Here is a 25,220-nt window from a genome sequence, read left to right on the forward strand (position 1 = left end):
TTCTTAAAATTTATATTAAATTGTATTCACAAAGTTTATCCAAATTCATCAAGAATATCAAACTATAAAATCTCATAGAGCAAATTGCAAACAACAGTAGAGCAGGAAGCAAGAAAAGAAAAATTAGTTTAATTTTTCATCTCAGTACAAGTGCATAAAACTATTTAGAAAAAATTGGAGATACATATGTGTATAGAAAAAGATAAGAAAAATAATTAATAATTTCAATGAGTACAAACATTTGAAGTTTTGAATTTATAATTTCTAGGAAGTTGTTTTAGATCCATTGATGTAGAATATATTGCCTAGAAATGTTGATATTTTAATTTAAAGGATTTAATATTTTTGCATTAGGGTGCTGGAGAGGAAGAGTGATAATGAACAACAACACTATCATCACCCAGTTCCTCCTCCTGGGCCTACCAATTCCCTCCAAGCACCAGCACCTGTTCTACTCCCTGTTCCTGGCCATGTACCTAACCACTGTCCTGGGGAACCTCATCATCATTTTCCTAATTCTACTGGACTTCCATCTCCACACACCCATGTACTTCTTTCTCAGCAACTTGTCCTTCTCTGATCTCTGCTTTTCCTCTGTCACAATGCCCAAGTTGCTGCTGAACATGCAGAACCAGGACACATCCATCACCTATGCAGGTTGCCTGACACAAATGTACTTTTTTGATCTTTTTGCAGACCTGGAAGTCTTCCTCCTTGTGGTCATGGCTTATGACCGCTATGTGGCCATCTGCCTTCCCCTTCACTACACCAGCATCATGAGTCCCAGGCTCTGTGTGTGTCTGGTGCTGCTGTCCTGGGTGTTTTCCATGCTGAATTCTACATTGTACACCCTACTCTTGGCAAGATTGTCATTCTGTAAGGACAATGTGGTCCGCCACTTTTTCTGTGACATATCTGCACTGCTCAAGTTGGCCTGCTCTGATATTTATATAAATGAACTTATGATATTTATCTTGGGAGGGCCCTTTGTGGTCATCCCATTCTTACTCATTGTTGTGTCCTATGTACGTATTGTCTTCTCCATTCTAAAGGTTTCATCTACTCGGGTGATCCACAAGGTCTTTTCTACCTGTGGCTCACACCTGTCTGTGGTCTCACTGTTCTATGGGACAATTATTGGTCTCTACTTATGCCCATCACCTAATAACTTTACAGTGAAAAAGGCTTCCATGGCCATGATGTACACAGTGGTGACTCCCATGCTGAACCCTTTTATCTACAGCCTGAGGAACAGAGATATAAAAGAGGCCCTTATAAAAGTTATTACCAAGAAAATATCTTTATAGTGGCAACACAGAGATTTTTACTTAAATTTATCTAGTTAATGCACTGATATTAATATTACACTATCCTTCCTAGGGAACCGACATATAAGAACATACTGCATAATATTACCATCTGTAAAAGGGAGTTTTCAAAAGTAGTTCAGTTGGGAAAGGGGACCTTGGAGATTCAGTGATGCAATCCTCTGACTTAAATGTGTGATTCCAGATAACCATTAAATAAAAGTCAATGTTTTATCATATTCTATTCCCGACATTCTTTTTATTATTATGGAAAATACATAATACAATATATGCCAGCCAGTTTCCCCTCCTTCCACACCTCTTTGATTCTCCTCCAAATGGACTTCTCCCTTTCCTCTGATAAGAAGAGATGGCTTCCAATATATGACAATACAAAACAAGATTCGGTAAGAAAAGATAAAAGCCCTCATATAGAGGATGACTAAGACAACACAATAACAGGAAAAGACTCTTAAGATTGGGGAAAAGATTCACAGATCAACCTGGTCTCACTATTTGGAGTCCCACACAAACACCAAGCTAACTGTCCTATCATATAGGCAGTGGATCTGGTAGAGACCAGTGCAGGACCCCTGCTTGTCTTTTCAGACTTTGGGAGCCCATGTGAACCATTGCTTAGTTGATAATGTGAACTGCATTCTCCTTGTGATTCCCTTCCCCTTTGATTCCTACAATATTTCCTTCCCCTCCAGAAAGTTCCCCCATCCCTGAAGCAAGGAACCCAGTAGGAAACTTCCAAATTAAACTATTTCTGCATAATGTCTGGATATGGATTTCTGCATCTGCTCCCATCTGATGAAAGAAGAATTATGTCTAATAATAACTGTACAGTTGCCCTAGCCCTAGGCCCTTCACCATGGTGCTTGTGGGTAGGGGATAAAGAGTAGAATCAATGACAGAAACTCCAGGAGACAGGTGAGTAGAAGCAGACTCATTTATTATAGTGGCGGGTAGTGCTTTTATGCCTCTGCGCATGTCCCTTCAATCTGTCACTGCTTGTGTCATGCAGCTGGCACCATCAAATTGGCTGTGCTGGTGACAAGCTCTGTCTTTGGTCATCCCTGGGTGTCAGGCAGGTTCTGGTGTTAGGAAATGTGGAAGCACCTGCTGCATGTGCATAGGACATTGCACACTGCTAGTGGGAACATTCTAACTCACTCCTTCTACATATCCATCCTTTTCCTTTTAGAATTTGGCAGCTCAGTGGGAGCCAGAGTTCTGTGCTCTGTCCTTGTTGATGCCACCTTAGCAGGAAACCAGCATAAGGAATCAGGCCTGTTTCCAGATTGCCCTAGCTATTGGGGTCTTTCTAGTCATTGACTACAAACTCTAGAAGGTCAGCCTCTCTGGAGAACATGCCCAGGTGGAATAGGGCAGTCTATCAGGAGGCCTTTTTTATCCCTGAGAACTATGCATCTATAACCTCATATGGGGGACCCTGTTCAGGGTATTCTAGGGCCATCAATACTTGGAGCATGGCCTTATTGAGGGAGACATGGGGTGACACACTGTATAAGACACTTAAAGAGAATGATTGCTAAAAACAGAACAGCCCCTAATATTGTGTAAGTGTCCATCAAATAGGTGTCAAAGAACCTTTTAAGGCCTATACTTTAAGGTCCCATACTTTAGGGATAAAGCTCACTTCAAAGGACTTATTAGGGGTTTAGTGAAGTTTAACTTATGTATTTGTTCCCTGAAGATTATAGAATAATTGAGGAAGTTGATGGACCATGTCCTCTTGGTGTAAAGGGCCAATGTCAGTCTATCTGTGGTGGAAATATGTACCTGATAGGGGGATCAGGCAGAGAGGCCTAAACCTAGGATCACAGGCAAGAAGAGACATGTCCTGTTCCACCTCAAGTTCTTCAGACTACAGGTCAACCAGTCCTTGTAAAATATGGACGACTCAGAAAAGATGTTGATTCAGCACCTCCTGTGCCTGTAGGGCATTGGCAGAGAGACACTACTCTGTCTAACATATTTGCCATTGTCACAGATTGTATTATGGCTATTGTCCACTGTAGTTGCCACCACTACAGCTGCCACGATGTTGGAAATAATGGTCACAGTGGTGCCAACATCATGTTCGACCTGTCCTAGGTATTGTAGTTCACTTTTAGACATCAAAGTGATACCATGGAAATTAGTTGCATTAATCACAGGTATCCATACCACAGCAGGTTCACAAAGGAGGATGGCTAATTTGTTGAGGTGGGACAAACACTAGATTGTGAGATGCCAAATCTTTTAAGTTTAGACTTCATTTTAGAGATCCTAAGTTTGAACTCAGATAATCTAACAGGCTGGTATCTAGCATTAGTTTCCAATTTGCCCTCAAACAAAACCTGAGCCTAGCTCCAGTCACCAGGTTATACCCCCAACAAGACTAGCATCTTCAGGTTAGACTCTCAAAGGAACCAGTGTGTTCAGATATCACCTAACAAACCTGTACCCCAGGTTACAACCCACTCCTTGCCTAATGTCCACCAAAGCAGAGGGGAACAGAAGTTAAGTTCATGATATGACTCCCAGCACCAGTCAATAATGTTAAAGGCCACAGTAGATTTCCAATTAGATACTTGCACTCATACTCCCTGCTTGCTGCTTACTATAAAGCCTTGCCCTGATAGACATTTGGGGCTCCTCTCTCCACTAAAACCAGCCTGCATGATGGAGGTGCATTGGGCAGGAGTAGGTACAGGGAGGAGCAAGCTAGCTTGACTACAATAAAGACCCTGCTGTGAGTTGCATCAAATTGGCTCCTGTGTGTGTTTTGGGGGTTCACTAACATTTCCTTGGCATAACAGCATGTTAGAGTTTAGCACTTTTTGACGGTCAGAACATTTGTGAGAAGAAAAAGAAAGGAAGGGTGGTGAACAAATACTGGGATGGGGACCAAATTAATCCTGGAGGGCATAACTATTTTTAAATTCATACCATTACCAGATAGATCAGTAAAAATCCCATTAAAGATACCACCACCCCTTAACAGGAAGACAGGGTGCAGGTCGATACATCAAAGGGCCCTAGAAATGCCCCAGTTTCCCAGAATGTGGTCATTGTCAGATAGAGGGGGTTCAAGTACTCTTTAATCTGGGAGAAAGGTAATACACAGGCCAACTAAACTGCATATTGTCTATCAGAGAATAAAAAACAATAACAACCGCATCCTGGCTTATCTCAAGAATCTTTACAGTTTCCATTAGCACTCCCAGCTGAACTGACCCAGTGTTGCAGACCTGGGCAACTTTTTCTCTGTCAGGGAATTGTGTCAAATTGCTACATCTGATCTTGTTAGAGTCAGAGAAAGCAAGGAAGACTCCCCGACTAATGGGGAAGAGGAGGGTGTGCTATGAGGCTTAATCATGAAGGGGAGTAAAGGAAAGGTGAAGAGTGATCTGTCCTGTGGTAGGTGGTTGCCTAATGTCCCGCAGAAATCTGTCACCATTCCCTGAAAGCTAATTGAATCAAACCAGATGGATTGTGAGTGCCTCAGTGAGAGGGGCAAAATGATTTTATCTGGCTCTCAATTGTAGGTCCTCCTGGTTGCTGCCCATGCCTTGAACATGAGGCTAAAGGTCAGTTCAAAATTGGGATTGATCTTTTGGATGGGAGAGTAGACTTGGTGTAGCCACATCAGAGGGCCATCCTGCCAAAGTGCCTCCCAATATGCCATTAAGAGTCCATAGAATTATAGCCAGCAAAGTTTGGAGGGGCTATGTTGCTCAAGAGAGGCAGATGCCAGTATGGTGAACACTTGATTGAATAGTTCCTTTGCCTCTGTTTTCAGTCTGATTAGGGAGCAAAGAGACACTAGAAGGACCCCCCAGGATGGAAAACAAGTGGTGCATGTCCTGGCTGGGAATAAGCAAGAAGGGTATGAGCCAATTAACAGTGCCACATAGCTATTGCAGCTCATTCAGGCAGTACAGTTCCTTATTTTGGATGTCATATGACTAAGGCCAAATTTGTTTGGTAATGGAGAATACAAAAAAATGCATGAGGGTGAATAGATTCAACTTTCTCAGGCCAGAGCTTTAGATTGAGCCTAGCTAAATCTCTTAGGACAACATCAGAGACACCCTGCCCATCAAATCAATAAGACCCTCTGCTGCAGCACTGACCACAAATATCAACATGTCTCTGGCATCAGGCTTCAGCACAGTTCAGTGACATCTGCATGGATTTTGGTGGTGACTGACACAGGTCACAGACATCAACACAGACAACAGCTGCAGTAGGAATAGATCTAGACATGACCCTCAGCAGCAGCATGAACTCAGACATCATCAGGGGCAGTGCAGGACACTTAGATCACTATGGCTTCCATGGGCAGCATGCCCTATGGACATCAACTTGGTCCCAGACTGTAGCACAGACCAAAACATCTGCATAGCCTTAGGTAGAAACATGTGCCACAGCCATCAACATGGCCCCCAGTGGGAAGAGGCCTGGCTGGCCAAAATTGTTTCTAACAGTATTTTAAATACTTATTCACAGAGGTAAGTGTATGTCTCACTCCTTATCAAAGAACATCTTTCTTAATTTTTTTCAACACATAAAGAATATTATAAAGATCTGCAACTAGCAAAACCACAGAGAACATATGACTATGGCATTTCCAGTCCCGGTTGCTGCATCTACAGTGCAACCACTACAAAATCAGGGTAAAACAGAAATGTAAACCAAGTAATCAAAGACCTCTATCACAAAACTCTAGAAGACTGCAAATAGCCATGAAAGTCTTCCTATGATCATGAGTTGGAAGAATGAATATTGTAAAAATAGATGTCTCACAGAAAGCAATATAAAGAATTGTGCTCTTCAGGTGTGTTAGGATATCCAGGGCTTGTTGTAGTAGGAGAGCTGGGTTCTGATGGTGCCATATTACATTGGATTCTGTTGATTATGTTCTTGTACTTGTCTTTTGTCATTTAGACATCTCTGGTGTTGGCTGGTCTGAATATCCCAGGTTGGAGCAGGCCTGCCCAGAGACAATTAAAGCTGTATATCCCAGATCAGAGCAGGACTCCTAGGAGGCATGTGGAGCTGGGGGTGCTATCCTAGACTGAAGTTGTAGGTGTGGACTGGAAGGAAAATAGAGCACTGACATGGGGACAGAGCCATGACTGCTGGGCTTGCTGGGGTTCCAGAAGTTGGGGGAATTGGGGTGGGGGAATCTCACCTGTGTGTCCCAGTTTAGAACAGGCCTCTCAGGAGGCAGAAGGATCTGCGGGATGTGTGACAGTGGGCCAATCTCAAACTGCCAAGTTAGTCATCTTTAAGAACTCAGTAAAGGTTAGAACAATAAGGATCAAAATGCCAGAGGTTTGAAATCTTGAGTTTTATTATCATGGACAGAACTTTTTCCAAAATGTGACTGCCAAGTTCATGAAATTATCCTGAAGGAAGGAATTATAAATGCCATCTATGGCCCTGTGAACGGTGGTAAAGTCACACAACATGGACTTATAATGTAATCTCACATATATGGAGAAGGATTGGATAATGGTAGTAGTAGATACAATGAATATTTTCATAGATAAGAAGTGAGTGAACAGGCATAGAAACATGGACTGCTTTCCTATTGGCTTGAAGAAGCCTTAAACATGACATCTCCTTGCCATATTACTGTCTTTTTTACATATTTGAGTACATAGAATGTTGGAGGATCCACATCTCCAGGTCCTGGGGAAGGCAAGAGGGGCTTCCGGGCCAGCATGGAGAAGTCAGTGTGCTCCAGTGAATCCAGCGGGCCCCAGCAGGAGCCTTCAGGTGCCTGCTTTGGGATCTGAACAGCCTGGGCCACAGCACTCAGTCTGCAGGAAGTGCGGGAGACCTGGTGTGCACCCAGAGGCAGTCTGGGAGCTCACAGCACAGCTCATTCCTGTGGCACAGAGCTTAGGCTTCAGTCCTGAGGCCTCTGGCTGTAGCCCTCAGACCTCTCCGCTTCTGGATCCAGATCAGCCTGGGCAGCAACACCACATCTCCAGGTCCTGAAAGAGGGAAGAGGGGATTCCGGGCGGGCAGCAGGGAGAGGTCGGTGTGCTCCTGTGAATCCAGCAGGCCCCAGCAGGAGCCTTCAGGTGTCTGCTTCAGGGTCTGAACAGCCTGGGCAACAGCACCCTGTCTCCAGGCAGTGCAGGAGGTAAGCTGTGCACCAGAGGCCACCTGGGAAGGGGCAGCTTGCACTGGTGAGTCCAGCATTGACAAGACCAACTAACACCAGTGAGAACTAGATGGCAAAAGGCAAACTCAGGAATGTCACTAACAAAAATCAAGGCAATATGGCAGCATCTGAACCCAGTTCTCCTTTAACAGCATGTCCTGGATACCCCATCACACCAATAAAACAAGATTTGGATTTAAAATCACTGGTCATGATGCTGGTACAGGAACACATGAAGGACATACTTAAAGAAATTCAGGAGAAAATGGATCAAAAGTTAGAAGCCCTTGCAAGGGAAACACAAAAAGCATTGAAAGAAATCCAGGAGAATACAAAAGCCAATAATGAGGAAACACAAAAAACACTTAAAGAAATACAGGAGAACTTTGGTCAACAGGCTGAGTCATGAAACACAAAAATCTCTTAAAGAATTACAGGAAAGCACAAAGCACAAACAAGCAAGTGAAGGAGCTAAGCAAAACCATCCAGGATCTAAAATCAGAAGTAGAAACAACTAAGAAAAACTCAAAGGGAGACAACTTTGGAGATAGAAAGCCTTGGGAAGAAATCAGTGGACAGAGATGCAAATATCAACAACAGAATACAAGAGATAGAAGAAAGAATCTCAGATACGGAAGATTCCATAGAAACCATGGACTCAACAGTTAAAGAAAATGCAAAATGCAAAAAGCTTGTAACCCAAAATATCCAGGAAATCCAGGACACAATGAGAAGACCAAACCTAAGGATTATAGGCATAGATGAGAGTGAAGATTTACAACTTAAAGGGCCAGCAAATATCTTCAATAAAATTATGGAAGAAAACTTCCCTAACCTAAAGAGAGAGATGCCCATGAATATACAAGAAGCCTACAGAACTCCAAACAGACTGGACCAGAACAGAAATACTTCCCGTCACATAATAATCAAAACACCAAATGTACTAAACAAAGAAAGAATATTAAAGGCAGTAAGAGAAAAAGGCCAAGTAACATATAAAGGAAGACCTATCAGAATCACAGCAGACTTTTCACCTGAGACTATGAAGGCTAGAAGGTCTTGGGCAGATCTCATGCAGACTCTAAGAGAACACAAATGCCAGCCAAAACTACTATATCCAGCAAAACTCTCAATCACCGTAGATGGAGAAACTAAGATATTTCATGACAAAACCAAGTTTACCCAATATCTATCCACAAACCCAGCCCTACAAAGGATAATAGGAGGACAACACCAATACAAGGAGGGAAACTTCACCCTGGAAAAAGCAAGATACTAACCTTTCATCAAACCCAAAAGAAGTTAATCAATCAAATTTTACAAATAACGTCAAAAATGACAGGAAGTAACAATCACTATTCCTTAATATCTCTTAACATCAATGGACTCAATGCTCCAATAAAAAGACATAGACTAACTGACTGGATACGTAAATAGGACCCTACATTTTGCTGCTTACAGGAAACACACCTAAGGGTCAAAGACAAATACTACCTTAGAGTAAAAGGCTGGAAGACAATTTTACAAGCAAATGGTCTCAGGAAACAAGCTGGAGTAGCCATTTTAATATCAGATAAAATTGACTTCCAACCCAAAGTCATCAAAAGAGACTCTGAAGGACACTTCTTGCTGGTCAAAGGAAAAATACAACAAGAAGAACTCTCAATCCTGAACATCTATGCTCCAAATGCAAGGGCAACCTCTTTCGTAAAAGAAACTTTATTAAAACTCAAAGCACACATTGCACCTAACACAATAATTGTGGGTGACTTCAACACTGCACTTTCCTCAATGGACCGATCAGGAAAACAGAAACTAAACAGGGACACAAAGAAACTAATTGAAGCTTTGGACCAATTAGATTTAACAGATATATATAGAACATTCTATCCTAAAGCAAAAGAATATACCTTTTTCTCAGAACCTCATGGTACCTTCTCCAAGATCGACCATATAATTGGTCACAAGACAGACCTCAACAAATATAAGAAGATCGAACTAATCCCATGCCTCCTATCAGATCACTATGGAGTAAAAGTGGTCTTCAATAGCAACAAAAACAACAGAAAACCCACATACACGTGGAAATTGAACAATATTCTACTCAATGATACCTTGGTCAAGGAAGAAATAAAGAAAGAAATTAAAGACTTTTTAGAACTTAATGAAAATGAAGACACAACATACCCAAATCTATGGGACACAATGAAAGCAGTGCTAAGAGGAAAACTCATAGCCCTGAGTGCCTCCAAAAAGAAAATGGAGAGAGCATACATTACCAGCTTAATGACACACCTGAAAGCCCTGGAACAAAAAGAAGCTATTTCACCCAGGAGGAGTAGGAGGCAGGAAATCATCAAACTCAGGGCTGAAATCAATCAAGTAGAAACAAAGAGAACCAAACAAAGAATCAATAAAACCAGGAGCTGGTTCTTTGAGAAAATCAACAAGATAGATAAACCCTTAGCCAGACTGACCAAAGGGCACAGAGAAAGTATCCAAATTAACAAACTTAGAAATGAAAAGGGAGATATAACAACGGAAACTGAGGAAATCCAAAAAATCATCAGATCCTACTACAAGAGCCTGTACTCAACACAACTGGAGAATCTGGAGGAAATGGACAATTTCCTTGACAGATACCAAATGCCAAAATTAAATCAGGACCAAATAGATCATCTAAACAGTCCCATAATGAATAAAGAAATAGAAGGAGTAATAGAAAGTCTTCCAACCAAAAAAAGCACAGGACCAGATGGTTTCAGTGCAGAATTCTATCAGACCTTCAAAGAAGAGTTAACACCAATACTCTTCAAATTTTTCCACAAAATAGAAACAGAAGGAACACTACCCAATTCCTTCTATGAAGCCACAATTACGCTGATACCAAAACCACACAAAGATCCAACAAAGAAAGAGAACTTCAGACCAATTTCCCTTATGAACATCGATGCAAAAATGCTCAATAAATTTCTTGCCAACCGAATCCAAGAATACATCAAAACGATCATCCACCATGATCAAGTAGGCTTTATCCCGGGAATGCAGGGTTGGTTCAATATACGGAAATCCATCAATGCAATCCACTACATAAACAAACTCAAAGAAAAAAACCACATGGTCATTTCATTGGATACTGAAAAAGCATTTGACAAAATTCAGCATCCTTTCATGCTTAAAATCTTGGAAAGAACAGGAATTCAAGGCCCATACCTAAACATAGTAAAAGCAATATACAGCAAACTGGTAGCCAGCATCAAACTAAATGGAGAGAAACTTGAAGCAATCCCACTAAAATCAGGGACTAGACAGGGCTGCCCCCTTTCTCCTTTTCTTTTCAATATTGTACTTGAGGTACTAGCTCAGGCAATTCGACAACATAAGGAGGTCAAAGGGATACAAATTGGAAAGGAAGAAGTCAAACTATCATTATTTGCAGATGACATGATAGTCTACCTAAGTGACCCAAAAAACTCCACTAGAGGACTCCTACAGCTGATAAACAACTTCAGCAAAGTGGCAGGTTACAAAATCAACTCAAGCAAATCAGTGGCCTTCCTATACTCAAAGGATAAGCAGGCTGAGAAAGAAATTAGGGAAATGACCCGCTTCAAAATTGCCACAAACAGTATAAAGTATCTCGATGTGACTCTTACCAAACATGTGAACGATCTGTATGACCAGAACTTCAAGACTCTGAAGAAGGAAATGGAAGAAGACCTCATAAAAAATGGGAAAACTTCCCATGCTCATGGATCGGTAGAATCAATATAGTTAAAATAGCTATTTTGACAAAGCAATCTACAGAATCAATGCAATACCCATCAAAATCCCAACTCAATTCTTCACAGAGTTAGAAAGAGCAATTATCAAATTCATCTGGAATAACAAAAAACCCAGGATAGCTAAAACTATTCTCAGCAACAAAAGAAAGTCTGGGGGAATCAGTATCCATGACCTCAAGCAATACTACAGAGCAATAGTGTTAAAAACTGCATGATATTGGTACAGTGACAGGCAGGAGGATCAATGGAACAGGATTGAAGATCCAGAAATGACCTCTCACACCTACGGCCACTTGATCCTTGACAAAGGGGCTGAAAACATCCAATGGAAAAAAGATAGCCTTTTCAACAAATGGTGCTGGTTCAACTGGAGGTCAGCATGCAGAAGAATGCGAATTGACCCATCCTTGTCTTCTTATACCAAGCTCAAATCCAGATGGATCAAGGACCTCCACATAAAGCCAGACACTCTGAAGCTAATAGAAAAGAAACTGGGGAAGACCCTTGAGGACATCGGTACAGGGAGAAAGTTTCTGAACAGAACACCAATAGTGTATGCTCTAAGAGCAAGAATTGACAAATGGGACCTCATAAAATTACAAAGTTTCTGTAAGGCAAAGGACACCATCAAGAGCACAAATCGGCAACCAACAAATTGGGAAAAGATCTTCACCAATCCTACATCAGATAGAGGGCTAATATCCAATATATATAAAGAACTCCAGAAGTTAGACTCCAGAAAACCGAACAACCCTATTAAAAAATGGGGTACAGAGTTAAACAAAGAATTCTCACCTGAAGAACTTCGGATGGCGGAGAAGCATCTTAAAAAATGCTCAACTTCATTAGTTATTACGGAAATGCAAATCAAAAATCAAAATAACCCTGAGATTTCACCTTACACCAGTCAGAATGGCTAAGACTAAAAATTCGGGAGACAGCAGGTGTTGGAGAGGGTGTGGAGAAAGAAGAACACTCCTCCACTGCTGGTGGGGTTGCAAATTGTTACAACCAGTCTGGAAATCAGTCTGGCAGTTCCTCCGAAAACTGGGCACCTCACTTCCGAAGATCCTGCTATAGCACTCCTGGGCATATACCCAGAGGATTCCCAACCATGTAATAAGGATACATGCTCTACTATGTTCATAGCAGCCCTATTTATAATTGCCAGATGCTGGAAAGAACCCAGGTATCCCTCAACAGAAGAGTGGATGCAAAAATGTGGTATATCTACACAATGGAGTACTATTCAGCCATTAGAAACAATGAATTCATGAAATTCTTAGGCAAATGGATGGAGCTAGAGAACATCATACTAAGTGAGGTAACCCAGACTCAAAAGGTGAATCATGGTATGCACTCACTAATAAGTGGATATTAACCTAGAAAACTGGAATGCCCAAAACATAATCTACATATCAAATGAGGTATAAGAAGAAAGGAAGAGTGGCCCCTTGTTCTGGAAAGACTCAGTGAAGCAGTATTCAGCAAAACCAGAACGGGGAAGTGGGAAGGGGTGGGTGGGAGAGAAGGGGGAGAGAAGGGGGCTTACGGGACTTTCGGGGAGTGGGGGGGGGGGCTAGAAAAGGGGAAATCATTTGAAATGTAAATAAAAAATATATCGAATAAAAAAATTTTAAACAAGCAAAAAAAAAAGAATGTTGGAGGATGAAGTTACAATTTTTATAGGTGATAAATTTGCTCTAAGTCCTCTGTCATGTAGAATTGAGATGCTGTGCTTGGAAGCCTTCCCAAGGTCTGTGGTTTTCTATGATCTCATTCTGCTTAAAAACTACTATTAGTTGGATTGTAGAGATGCCTCAGTAGTTAAAGTCTAGGTTCAAAATGAAAATATAAAAACTACTGATGTTTCTGTGTAATTTTTTTCTTGATTGAGACATGTTAAATTATTAACAATCAAAATAATGGCAGGTAAACTGAGATGATTTTCAGTCACCCTTCTTCACTCCTCATCCTTACTAAAGTGGGCTCCAGTCGAGCAGAAGGCCTGTTCACTACCCAAGCAGACAATGAGTATGCATCTTTTCATGTTTTTATTTCTCTTGGTGATGATACTATTTATCAGTTTTCTTTGTTGGTATTCTTTAAAGTCAGGATAAGTGATTATAATTTGTCTCCACTGTAGATTACTAAGGTAAATTGGACCTAGAAAGGTCTTAAGTAATTATTTTGTCTTTAATTCATTATACCAGATCTGGAATCTTGTGGGATGTAGGATCCATAAGGCCCAGGGATGGCAGCAAGGGGTGTGGGTAGGGATGATACAACTAGGTGATGAGTACCGAGGCTGCTATTCCTGTGTCTACAAACAAAATGAAGGTGAGCAGGATCATCAACCAGAACCTTTGACTTGGCCTCAGCAGATGAGCACATTCAGGAAAGTAAGCAGGTGGCTTGCTGTGAATCCACATGAAAATCCAGTGTGAGGCAGGAAAGTTTTCAAGGTATAATATTCTTCTTTTCTCTGTCTCCAAGACTGAACCACACTGTGCAAGCATTTTTTTTTCATGGCCATCATGTAACCCTTTTCATATTGATCAATTCCTTAAAATTATTCATTTTTTTCTCTCAGGATCCCACCATTCCAACAAAGGAGCAGCACAGTGAGGTGGGGTTCAGTGATGTACTTCTGAAGGTTTGTTCACTATACTTTCACCTGTAGGGTTTTCACATAGGGTTTCTGAACAACTATGATGATCTATTTTATCTGCACAGGTTCACAAATCTCTGTTTCACTGATATTGAATGAGAATAATCCTAAGTGTAGTTCATCAAGGTGACATTAATATCATTTATGTGTTCATATACAATAAGGGCTACTCAACCAAACTCAGTGCTTCTACCGAATCCAAGGTGATAAGAAGGTATAGAAACCATTCCCTTATGATTTTGATGTGGTGTTTAATTTAAGAACTATTGGCTTAACATGTAAAGAAGGTATGAAGTCCACTGGCCCATCAGTGTTAGCCATTGATGGTGATTTCTCTGAATTCTGATCTTTATACACATGCACACAAAACACAAGAGTAGTGTTCATTACAGGAGAAGCAGAAACTAGGCATCATGGCACATTCATGTCATGCCAATGTTGGCAGCAGTGTGGCATATTTTAGGCTGATATGGGGTACATAAGGATAACATCTTTCTAAGTTATGTTTGTTTTTTTTTCTTTTGCAGTCTCCCCTCTATAATGCTAAACCACAATGTTTAAGTGGGAAAAATCTGAATTCAGCTGCATCAAACACTGTTAATCTGTGAAGATGCAAGCAGTCAGGATAACTTTCAGAGAAAGTTGCTGAGGTCTGTTGACCTTTCCTCTGTTTTGTCAGCTTTGAGAAATATGACAGATTCATTAGACAGTGTTGTCCAGAATCACAAAATGACATGTCTAGGGTGAATGTGTATGGAGGTGGAGGGGCCCATTCATGTGAATTAGGACACAGAAAGAATAGTGTTAGAGACTGATAAGGGAAACATTTGAAAAACTAGAATTTGTTCTGATAACGTGAAAGATGGTTGAACATAAGCCTTGGTTGTTACCTAAATAAAGAATGAGTGTCCATCTTTCCATGCTTAGTTTGGCTCTATGTTTGCTATTTCTCTCTTTGTTTTGTTTGTTGTTGCTGCTGTTGTTATTTTATAAATTCTACACTCCCATAAATGTAAGAAGGAGAGATTAGTAACAATAGTTTGTTTCCATTAAAGACCCCTGAGGTAAATTGTTCACAGTGAGGTCCTGGGTAATTACTATCTTAATGAGTTATTCAGGATCTAGACTCCACTCAAATGGAGGGCTACTAAGGCCTGGGCATGAGAGAGATGTGAGTAGGGATGATGTCGATAGGTGATGAGTACAGAGGCTACTAGTTCCTTTGTCTGCAGATAAAATGAAGATGAGCAGGATCATGAAGAAACTATGCCTCAGCTTCAGCTGAGCTGGGGACATTCAATAAAATAGGCAAGTGTTTTACTGTCAATCCACATGAATTTCCAGGGTTGTCAGGACAATTTTGGCAGTTCACAGATCTGACCAAAAAAACTCATTTTTTCACTATGCTATGGCAGACAGGAGAGGTAGGAGAATGAGGAATGCATTGGAAATAGTAACATGAAGATATAAATTTCACTTGGGCCTCTTGAGCTTATGATACCTGTCATGCGTGCAATGGAAGTAAGATGATTAGTTAACAGAGGAACAGAAATCTGTTACAGTGACATGCACATCTGAGTTAGAAATGGTAACCTAGGTAACCTGGTATATACAAGATTCTCCTGAAATTTATATGAAACTATAATGACAAAGTTTAAGCAAATTCTTCAAGAATATCAATATACAAACAGAGAAAAATACAAATGAACAAACAATTACCTAGGATTATCAGGTAGCAGGAAAGAAAAGCATTAATCCAATTCATATCTCAGTACAAATGCCATAGAACTGACTAGAAAGGGATGGAATATTGGAAACTATTAAAGAAAAGTTGAAAAATGATTAATGATTGTAATGACTACATGCATTAGGAGTTTTGAGATTATAATTACTGTCACTTAGAAGGGGAATAAAATAGTCACAGGAGACAAATGGACGGAGGAAACTGGATGGGAGAGGGTATGGGGAGGGAAATGAGAGGTTTGGGATCAAATGTGGTGAGAGATAAGAGAGAGGCCTAGAGGGCCAGAGGGCCAGAGGGCCACAAAGATAAAAGTAAATCAGCAGCAGGTAGGGGTAGAGGGTGGGGACCATCTCTATGACATGCCAGAGACGTGGGATAAAGGAAGTTCCCAGGAGTCTATAGGGGTGATTTTAGCTTAAACTCCTAGAATGGGCATATGAAACCTAAAGTGGCCACTTCCTATATCCAGATAGAAACCCCAATGGGGGGATAAGAAACACAACCCACCCACAAAACTTGACACAAAATTTGTATGTAGTGGATTACATTGATGGATTTCCATATACTGAACCATCCCTACATCCCTGGGATGAAGCCTACCCAATCATGGTGGATGATTGTTTTGATGGGTTCTTGGATTCAGTTGACAAGAATTTTATTGAGTATTTCTGCATTGATATTTATAAGGGAAATTGGCCTAATGTTCTCTTTCTTTGTTGGGTCTCTGTGAGATTTAACATCAGAGTAATTGTGCCTTCGTAGAATGAATTGGGTAGTGTTACGTCTATTTCTATTTTGCGGAATAGTTTGAAGAGTATTGGTAGTAGGTCTTCTTTGAAGGTCTATTAGAACTTTGCATTAAACCCATCTGGTCCTGGGATTTTTTTGGTGGGGAGATTATTGATGACTGCTTCTATTTCTTTAGGGATTATGGGACTGTTGAGATCATTTATCTGATCCTGATTTAACTTTGGTACTTGGTATCTTTCTAGAAAATTGTCCATTTCATCCAGATTTTCCAATTTTGTTGAGTATGGTCTTTTGTAGAAGGATTTGATGATTTTTTGGATTTCTTCAGAATTGTTGTTATATTCATTTCTTTTCTGAATTTGTTAATTTGGATCCTGTCTCTGTGCCCTCTGTTTAGTCTGGTTAAGCGATTATCTACTTTGTTGACTTTCTCAAAGAAGCAGCTCCTGGTTTTGTTGATTTTTTTTTTTTTGTATACTTCTTTTTGTACCTATTTGGTTGATTTCAGACCTGAGTTTAATTATTTCCTGCGGTCTACTCCTCTTGGTTATATTTGCTTCTCTTTGTTCTAGAGCCTTCCGATGTGCTGTCAAACTGCTAGTGTATGTTCTTTCTGGTTTCTTTTAGGAGGCATTTAGAGGATGAGTTTTACTCTTAGCACTGTTTTCATTATGTCCCATAAGTTTGAGTATGTTGTACCTTCATTTTCATTAAATTCTAAAAAGTATTTGATTTCTTTATTTCCTCCTTGAACAAGTTATCATTGAGTAGAATGTTGTTCAGTTTCCATGTGTATGTGGGTTTTCTCTTATTTCTTTTTGTTATTGAAAACCAGTCTTTGTTTGTGATGATCTGATAGGAACCATGGAATTATTTCAATCTTTCTATATCTGTTGAGATCTGTTGTGTGATTGATTATATAGTCAGTTTTGGAGAAGATTCTGAGGTTCTGAGAATAATGTATATTCTTTTAATTTAGGATGAAATGTTCTATAGATATCTGTTAAATCAATTTGATTCATAACTTCTGTTAGTTTCACTGTGTCTCTGTTTAGTTTGTTTCCATGATCAGTCCATTGATGATAGTAAGGTGTCTAAGTATCACACTATTATTGTTTGAGTTGCGATGTGTGCTTTGAGCTTTGGAAAAGTTTCTTTTATGAATGGGGGTGCCCTTGCATTTGGAGCATAGATATTCAGAATTGGTAGATTTGTCCTTGAAGTGATTATGAAGTGTTATTCCTTATGTTTTCTGATGACTTTTGGCTGAAAGTCAATTTTATTCAATGTTAGAATGGCTACTCCATCTTGTTTCTTGGGACCATTTGCTTGGAAAATTGGATTCCAGCCTTTTACTCTGACAGACTCTAATATCTGTCTTTGTGCCTGAGGTGAGTTTCCTGTATGCAGCAAAATGTTGGGTCCTGTTTACCTATCCAGTCTGTTAGCCTATGTCTTTTTATTGGAGAACTGAGTCCATTCGTATTAAGACATATTTAGGAAAAGTGATTGCTGCTTCCTGTTATTTTTATTATTAGAGTTGGAGTTATATTTTTGTGGCTCTCTTCTTTTTGGTTGGTTAAAGAAGATTATTTTCTTGCTTTTTCAATGGTGTAGTTTCCCTCCTTGAGTTGTAGTATCCCATTTATTAACCTTTGAGTGTATGGATTTATGTAAAAAATATTGTTTAAATTTGTTTTTGTCCTTGGATATCTTGGTTTCTCCATCCATGTTAATTGAGTTTTTGCTGGGTATAGTAATCTGGGCTGGTATTTGTGTTCTCTTAGGGTCTGTATGAAATCTTCCCAGGATCTTCAAGCTTTCACAGTCTCTGGTTAGAAGTCTGGTATAATTCTGTTAGTTCTGCCTTTATATGTTACATAATCATTTATCCTTCCTGATTTTAATATTCTTTCTTTGTATAGTACATTTGGTGTTTTGATTATTATGTGATGGGGGGAATGTCTTTTCTGGTATAGTCTATTTGGAGTTCTGTAGGCTTTTTTTATGTTCATGGGTATCTTTTTCCTTACATTAGGGAAGTTTTATTCTACAATTTTGGTGAAGCTATTTACTGGCCTTTTAAATTGGGAATCTTCAAATCTTCTGTGCTGTGGTTACCCAGTAAAGCCTGTAAAAATGAGGTCCTGAATTCAAATTCCCAACAACCACATGATGGCTCCCAACCATCAGTACAGTTACAGTGTACTCATACTCATAAAATAAATAAATAAATAAGTAAATCTTTTTAAAAAAAGAAACCAATCCCCCCATAACACACATATACAAAACATCCATCCCAAATTTATCCTGTTTAAAACAAAATGCAGGAATGGAACAGATACTGAAAGAAAAGCCAATGAATAACCCACCCAACTCAAAACCCATTCACTGGGCAAGGACAAATCCCTGAAATTATTAATGATCCTCTGTTATTCTTTTTTTTTATTCGATATAATTTATTTACATTTCAAGTGATTTCCCCTTTTCTAGCCCCCCCCACTCTCCGAAAGTCCCGTAAGCCCCCTTCTCTTCCCCTGTCCTCCCTCCCACCCCTTCCCAGTTCCCCGTTCTGGTTTTGCCGAATACTGTTTCACTGAGTCTTTCCAGAACCAGGGACCACTCCTGCTTTCTCCTTGTATCTCATTTGATGTGTGGATTGTGTTTTGGGTATTCCAGTTTTCTAGGTTAATAACCACTTATTAGTGAGTGCATACCATGATTCACCTTTTGAGTCTGGGTTACCTCACTTAGTATGATGTTCTCTAGCTCCATCCATTTGCCTAAGAATTTCATGAATTCATTGTTTCTAATGGCTGAATAGTACTCCATTGTGTAGATATACCACATTTTTTGCATCCACTCTTCTGTTGAGGGATACCTGGGTTCTTTCCAGCATCTGGCAATTATAAATAGGGCTGCTATGAACATAGTAGAGCATTTATCCTTATTACATGGTGGGGAATCCTCTGGGTATATGCCCAGGAGTGGTATAGCAGGATCTTCTGGAAGTGAGGTGCCCAGTTTTCGGAGGAACCGCCAGACTGATTTCCAGAGTGGTTGTACCAATTTGCAACCCCACCAGCAGTGGAGGAGTGTTCCTCTTTCTCCACACCCTCTCCAACACCTGCTGTCTCCTGAATTTTTAATCTTAGCCACTCTGACTGGTGTAAGATGAAATCTTAGGGTTGTTTTGATTTGCATTTCCCTAATGACTAATGAAGTTGAGCATTTTTTAAGATGCTTCTCCGCCATCCGAAGTTCTTCAGGTGAGAATTCTTTGTTTAACTCTGTACCCCATTTTTTAATAGGGTTGTTCGGTTTTCTGGAGTCTAACTTCTTGAGTTCTTTATATATATTGGATATTAGCCCTCTATCTGAGGTAGGATTGGTGAAGATCTTTTCCCAATTTGTTGGTTGCCGATCTGTCCTCTTGATGCTGTCCTTTGCCTTACAGAAACTCTGTAACCTTATGAGGTCCCAATTGTCAATTCTTGCTCTTAGAGCATACGCTATTGGTGTTCTGTTCAGAAACTTTCTCCCTGTACCGATGTCCTCAAGGGACTTCCCCAGTTTCTTTTCTATTAGCTTCAGAGGGTCTGGCTTTATGTGGAGGTCCTTGATCCATTTGGATTTGAGCTTAGTACAAGGAGACAAGGATGGATCAATTCGCATTCTTCTGCATGCTGCCCTCCAGTTGAACCAGCACCATTTGTTGAAAGGGCTATCTTTTTTCCATTGGATGTTTTCAGCCCCTTTGTCGAGGATCAAGTGGCCATAGGTGTGTGGGTTCATTTCTGGATCTTCAATCCTGTTCCATTTATCCTCCTGCCTGTCACTGTACCAATACCATGCAGTTTTTAACACTATTGCTCTGTAGTATTGCTTGAGGTCAGGGATACTGATTCCCCCAGATTTTCTTTGGTTGCTGAGAATAGTTTTAGCTATCCTGGGTTTTTTGTTGTTCCAGATGAATTTGATAATTGCTCTTTCTAACTCTGTGAAGAATTGAGTTGGGATTTTGATGGGTATTGCATTGAATCTGTATATTGCTTTTGGCAAAATGGCCATTTTAACTATATTGATTCTACCGATCCATGAGCATGGGAGGTTTTCCCATTTTTTCAGGTCTTCTTCCATTTCCTTCTTCAGAGTCTTGAAGTTCTTGTCATACAGATCTTTCACATGTTTGGTAAGAGTCACCCCAAGATACTTTATACTGTTTGTGGCTATTGTGAAGGGGGTTCTTTCTCCCTTTTTTCTTTCTCAGCCTGCTTATCCTTTGAGTATAGGAAGGCCACTGATTTGCTTGAGTTGATTTTATAACCTGCCACTTTGCTGAAGTTGTTTATCAGCTGTAGGAGCTCTCTAGTGGACTTTTTTGGGTCACTTAGGTAGACTATCATGTCGTCTGCAAATAATGATAGTTTGACTTCCTCCTTTCCAATTTGTATCCCTTTGACCTCCTTATGTTGTCGAATTGCCCGAGCTAGTACCTCAAGTACAATATTGAAATGATAAGGAGAAAGGGGGCAGCCTTGTCTGGTCCCTGATTTCAGTGGGATTGCTTCAAGTTTCTCTCCATTTAGTTTGATGCTGGCTACCGGTTTGCTGTATATTGCTTTTACTATGTTTAGGTATGGGCCTTGAATTCCTGTTCTCTCCAAGACTTTAAGCATGAAAGGATGCTGAATTTTGTCAAATGCTTTTTCAGCATCCAATGAAATGACCATGTGGTTTTTTTCTTTGAGTTTGTTTATGTAGTGGATTGTATTGATGGATTTCCGTATATTGAATCAACCCTGCATTCCCGGGATAAAGCCTACTTGATCATGGTGGATGATCGTTTTGATGTGTTCTTGGATTCGGTTGGCAAGAATTTTATTGAGTATTTTTGCATCGATGTTCATAAGGGAAATTGGTCTGAAGTTCTCTTTCTTTGTTGGATCTTTGTGTGGTTTTGGTATCAGCGTAATTGTGGCTTCGTAGAAGGAATTGGGTAGTGTTCCTTCTGTTTCTATTTTGTGGAATAGTTTGAAGAGTATTGGTGTTAACTCTTCTTTGAAGGTCTGGTAGAATTCTGCACTGAAACCATCTGGTCCTGTGCTTTTTTTGGTTGGAAGACTTTCTATGACTCCTTCTATTTCTTTAGGCATTATGGGACTGTTTAGATGGTCTAGTTGGTCCTGATTTAATTTTGGTATTTGGTATCTGTCAAGGAAATTGTCCATTTCCTCCAGATTCTCCAGTTGTGTTGAGTACAGGCTCTTGTAGTAGGATCTGATGATTTTTTGGATTTCCTTAGTTTCCGTTGTTATATCTCCCTTTTCATTTCTAAGTTTGTTAATTTGGATACTTTCTCTGTGCCCTTTGGTCAGTCTGGCTAAGGGTTTATCTATCTTGTTGATTTTCTCAAAGAACCAGCTCCTGGTTTCGTTGATTCTTTGTATGGTTCTCTTTGTTTCTACTTGATTGATTTCGGCCCTGAGTTTGATGATTTCCTGCCTTCTCCTCCTCCTGGGTGAAATAGCTTCTTTTTGTTCTAGGGCTTTCAGGTGTGTCATTAAGCTGGTAATGTATGCTCTCCCCATTTTCTTTTTGGAGGCACTCAGGGCTATGAGTTTTCCTCTTACCACTGCTTTCATTGTGTCCCATAGATTTGGGTATGTTGTGTTTTCATTTTCATTGTGTTCTAAAAAGTCTTTAATTTCTTTCTTTATTTCTTCCTTGACCAAGGTATCATTGAGTAGAGTATTGTTCAGTTTCCACGTGTATGTGGGCTTTCTATTGTTTCTGTTGCTATTGAAGACCACTTTTACTCCATAGTGATCAGATAGGAGGCATGGGATTAGTTCGATCTTCTTATATTTGTTGAGGTCTGTCTTGTGACCAATTATATGGTCGATTTTGGAGAAGGTACCATGTGATGCTGAAAAAAAGGTATATTCTTTTGTTTTAGGATAGAATGTTCTATATATATCAGTTAAATCTAATTGGTCCAAAGCTTCAATTAGTTTCATTGTGTCCTTGTTTAGTTTCTGTTTTCCTGATCGGTCCATTGAGGAAAGTGCAGTGTTGAAGTCACCCACAATTATTGTGTTAGGTGCAATGTGTGCTTTGAGTTTTAATAAAGTTTCTTTTATGAAAGAGGGTGTCCTTGCATTTGGAGCATAGATGTTCAGGATTGAGAGTTCTTCTTGTTGTATTTTTCCTTTGACCAGCAAGAAGTGTCCCTCAGAGTCTCTTTTGATGACTTTGGGTTGAAAGTCAATTTTATCTGATATTAAAATGGCTACTCCAGCTTGTTTCCTGAGACCATTTGCTTGTAAAATTGTCTTCCAGCCTTTTACTCTAAGGTAGTGTTTGTCTTTGACCCTGAGGTGTGTTTCCTGTAAGCAGCAAAATGTAGGGTCCTGTTTACGTATCCAGTCAGTTAGTCTGTGTCTTTTTATTGGGGCATTAAGTCCATTGATGTTAAGAGATATTAAGGAATAGTGATTGTTACTTCCTATCATTTTTGACATTATTTTTTAAATTTGATTGCTTAACTTCTTTTGGGTTTGATGAAAGGTTACTATCTTGCTTTTTCCAGGGTGAAGTTTCCCTCCTTGTATTGGTGTTGTCCTCCTATTATCCTTTTTAGGGCTGGGTTTGTGGATAGATATTGGGTAAACTTGGTTTTGTCGTGAAATATCTTAGTTTCTCCATCTATGGTGATTGAGAGTTTTGCTGGTTATAGTAGTTTTGGTTGGCATTTGTGTTCTCTTAGAGTCTGCATGAGATCTGCCCAGGACCTTCTAGCCTTCATAGTCTCAGGTGAAAAGTCTGCTGTGATTCTGATAGGTCTTCCTTTATATGTTACTTGGCCTTTTTCTCTTACTGCCTTTAATATTCTTTCTTTGTTTAGAACATTTGGTGTTTTGATTATTATGTGACGAGAAGTATTTCTGTTCTGGTCCAGTCTGTTTGGAGTTCTGTAGGCTTCTTGTATATTCATGGGCATCTCTCTTTAGGTTAGGGAAGTTTTCTTCCATAATTTTATTGAAGATATTTGCTGGCCCTTTAAGTTGTAAATCTTCACTCTCATCTATGCCTATAATCCTTAGGTTTGGTCTTCTCATTGTGTCCTGGATTTCCTGGATATTTTGCGTTACAAGCTTTTTGCATTTTGCATTTTCTTTAACTGTTGAGTCCATGGTTTCTATGGAATCTTCAGCATCTGAGATTCTTTCTTCTATTTCTTGTATTCTGTTGTTGATATTTGCATCTCTGTCCCCTGATTTCTTCCCAAGGCTTTCTATCTGCAAAGTTGTCTCCTTTTGAGTTTTCTTAGTTGTTTCTACTTCTGATTTTAGATCCTGGATGGTTTTGCTTAGCTCCTTCACTTGCTTGTCTGTGCTTTCCTGTAATTCTTTAAGAGATTTTTGTGTTTTCTCTTTCATGACCTCAGCCTGTTGACCAAAGTTCTCCTGTATTTCTTTAAGAGATTTTTGTGTTTCGTCTTTCATGACCTCAGCCTGTTGACCAAAGTTCTCCTGTATTTCTTTAAGTGTTTTTTGCATTTCTTCCTTGTTGGCTTTTGTATTCTCCTGGATTTCTTTCAATGATTTTTGTGTTTCCCTTGCAAGGACTTCTAACTTTTGAGCCATTTTCTCCTGAATTTCTTTAAGTATGTCCTTCATGTGTTCCTGTACCAGCATCATGACCAGTGATTTTAAATCCAAATCTTGTTTTACTGGTGTGATGTGGTATCCAGGATATGCTGGTAGAGGAGAATTGGGTTCAGATGTTGCCATATTGCCTTGATTTCTGTTAGTGACGTTCCTGCGTTTGCCTTTTGCCATCTAGCTCTCACTGGTGTTACTTGGTCTTGTCAGTGCTGGACTCACCAGTGCAAGCTGCCCCCTCCCCGTTGGCCTCTGGTGCACAGCTTACACCCTGCACTGCCTGTAGACAGGGTGCTGCTGTCCAGGCTGTTCAGATCCCGAAGCAGGCACCCGAAGGCTCCCACTGGGGCCCGCAGGATCCACCAGAGCACACCGACTTCTCCCAGCTGGCCGCCCGGAAGCCCCCGCTAGCCTCTTGAGGGATCTGGAGATGTGGTGCGGCCGCCCAGGCTGATCTGAAGCGGAGAGAGTTTAGCTGAGGGCTTCTGCCTGAGGCCTTGCCCCAGATTGTGTCTGTGGACCAGATGGAGCCCGTGTGCACCCCCAGGGAGCGCCGAAGGTGTATGCTGCTGTGACCTCCCCTGTGTTCTGCTCACTCCGCTGGGCAGCCAATTCCTCAACCGGGCTGGCGCACACAAGGTTAGCCTGGTCGCCCAGGCCCTGAGTCCAGGCAAAAGCCTGGGAGGCCAAGGTCCGAGCAAAGTTCCCCTAGGGCTATGACTATTAATTGGGTCTGCCAGGTGACCCAGATGGCCGGCGTGCGTTTCCGCGCTCCCCGAAAGCACCGGGAGAGTCTGTTGTGCTAACAATCTCCTGGGCGGGTTGACACACAGATGGCCCACCAAGCCGCCCAGTTCTTGGGGTCAGTCCTGTGCCTTTTGGGGCCTAGACCCCCGTTTTGTTAGCCTCAGGCTACACTTGTTAGCCATCCTGCCCTCCCGAGCACTCTGGGTCCTGTAGGCAAAATGGCGGCGTGTGCGCTGGCCAGGGCAAAAAGACCTCTTGGTTGGGTTGGCACCCCGATGGCCACCCGAACAGCCCAGGGCCTGGGTGCAGGCCAACGCCCGTCGGGCTCAGACCCCTGCGGTGTTGGGCCTTGGATT

At 40.7% G+C, this 25,220-nt stretch overlaps 1 protein-coding gene across 1 annotated transcript; it reads left to right on the plus strand.

Moving 5' to 3' along the window:
- The first annotated feature begins 377 nt into the window (after positions 1-377).
- LOC127694671 (olfactory receptor 1468-like) lies at positions 378-1,307 on the plus strand. Its single transcript, XM_052196243.1, has one exon. The coding sequence runs from the start codon at positions 378-380 to the stop codon at positions 1,305-1,307; it is 930 nt and encodes a 309-aa protein (XP_052052203.1).
- Positions 1,308-25,220: the final 23,913 nt, after the last annotated feature.

This window comes from Apodemus sylvaticus, chromosome 10 (genome assembly GCF_947179515.1).
Source record: "Apodemus sylvaticus chromosome 10, mApoSyl1.1, whole genome shotgun sequence".
NCBI classification, from domain to species: domain Eukaryota; kingdom Metazoa; phylum Chordata; class Mammalia; order Rodentia; family Muridae; genus Apodemus; species Apodemus sylvaticus.

Excerpts from the sequence above, each read along its gene's own strand:
- LOC127694671 (XM_052196243.1), top strand. The coding sequence starts at position 378 with ATGAACAACAACACTATCATCACCCAGTTCCTCCTCCTGGGCCTACCA.